Source organism: Haplochromis burtoni, unplaced genomic scaffold (genome assembly GCF_018398535.1).
Source record: "Haplochromis burtoni strain Fernald_Lab_line unplaced genomic scaffold, NCSU_Asbu1 Contig_6051, whole genome shotgun sequence".
In the NCBI taxonomy this organism is placed as follows: domain Eukaryota; kingdom Metazoa; phylum Chordata; class Actinopteri; order Cichliformes; family Cichlidae; genus Haplochromis; species Haplochromis burtoni.
The window spans coordinates 1-1,392 of NW_024588412.1; the positions used below are offsets into that span (position 1 = coordinate 1).

Below are 1,392 nucleotides of genomic sequence, written 5' to 3' on the forward strand. Positions count from 1 at the left end.
CCTGGGTGTAAATCCTGATATTTTCAAAAGCAGCCTATATAAACAGGAACAAACCCAGCTTAAAACGACTGGGCCCCCGCATAACACCAGTGGGTCCTTCCTATTTAAAGAACTGCTTTCAGTCAGTCAGAATTCTCTGTAACATCAACTAAAACTTTACACTTTGTACCAGAGACTACAGTTGTGATTGGAAGCTTATATAAATTCATCATGAGGATGAACTTGACAGTAATTTTGGACAGGGAGAGTTCTGGCTCCTAAAGAAAGAAAGAAGGAATCAATCAGTGGCCCTCATTTTGGAGCTGCATCTATTATCATGGGGTGAGCATGACCATGAGAAAAGGTGTAGGGGAAAGCGGTGCTCTACTTACAGTGTATTTAATGAAGGTGGGGTGCTGCTGCCTTCAACTGAGGACCTAGCCAGACTGTGGAAGAAATACTTAGAGGAGCTCCTTAATCTGGCTGACTGTTCTTTAGAGGAAGCACGGTCAGGGGGAACAATTCACCTATGATTTGTTTGATGATTTGAAACATTTAAGTCTGACATGAACACTGTTTCCCTGCTCATGAGCCGACGCCGGAACTTCTCACTCACAAAAGCATACAGGATGGGATTGAGGCAGCAGTGAATGAAACCCACACAGGTGGTCACTGTCTTAATTTTCTCCAGGGATGTTGTGTCTGAACAAGTTTCATTACTGATATCAAAATTAAACGTTTCCACTAAGAGCGTGGTGTTGTACGGGGTCCAGCAGATAAAGAAAACCACCACCACAGCCACAATAACTTTAAAAGCTCTCTGCTTTTGATGGCTCTGGGCACCACACCTCAGCTGATGCAAAATGCAGGAGTAGCAGAACATCATGATGGCTGAAGGAAGTGCAAAGCCAACTATGAGGTAAATCATGCGTGATGCCAACCTCCAATTATATACAGCCTCCTCACGAAATTTGTAATAATTGGGAACACACTCTCTTCTGCCTCGTCTATCATCAAACACATCTTCTAAAAAGATCCAGTCAGTGATAGAGAGAAGCAGGGAAAAGCACCACACCATCAGGCAGCTGGCCTGAACAACCCAAGGCTTCTTCCTTGAGTACATCTGTGTAGCATGGACGATGGACAGGTAGCGGTCCAGACTGATGCAGGCCAGGAGAAGGATCCCACTGTAGAAGTTAATCTAAAGAAATCAATGAAAGACACTTCTGCTAAATTAAGTGAAAGTACAGACATTTTCACTGCATCTTTACTTCAGCACAATACTTACTGTAAAAACACTTCCACTGATCTTGCACAGGGGAGTACCAAATGTCCATCCATCACTTTTGGCATACTGTACTGCCCAGATGGGCAGCGTCACCAGCATCAGGATATCTGCCACTCCCAGATGGA

The 1,392-nt window shown here is 44.1% G+C and overlaps 1 protein-coding gene across 1 annotated transcript; it reads right to left on the bottom strand.

Annotated features, from left to right (window-relative positions):
• Positions 1 to 7: 7 nt before the first annotated feature.
• LOC102309750 (C-X-C chemokine receptor type 3-like) lies at positions 8 to 1,387 on the bottom strand (the record flags this gene model as incomplete). The annotated part of the gene is made up of 2 exons (XM_005953610.3): positions 8 to 1,180; positions 1,268 to 1,387. Coding segments are annotated over 2 exons (798 nt in total), but the record flags the coding sequence as incomplete, so codon positions are not given.
• Positions 1,388 to 1,392: the final 5 nt, after the last annotated feature.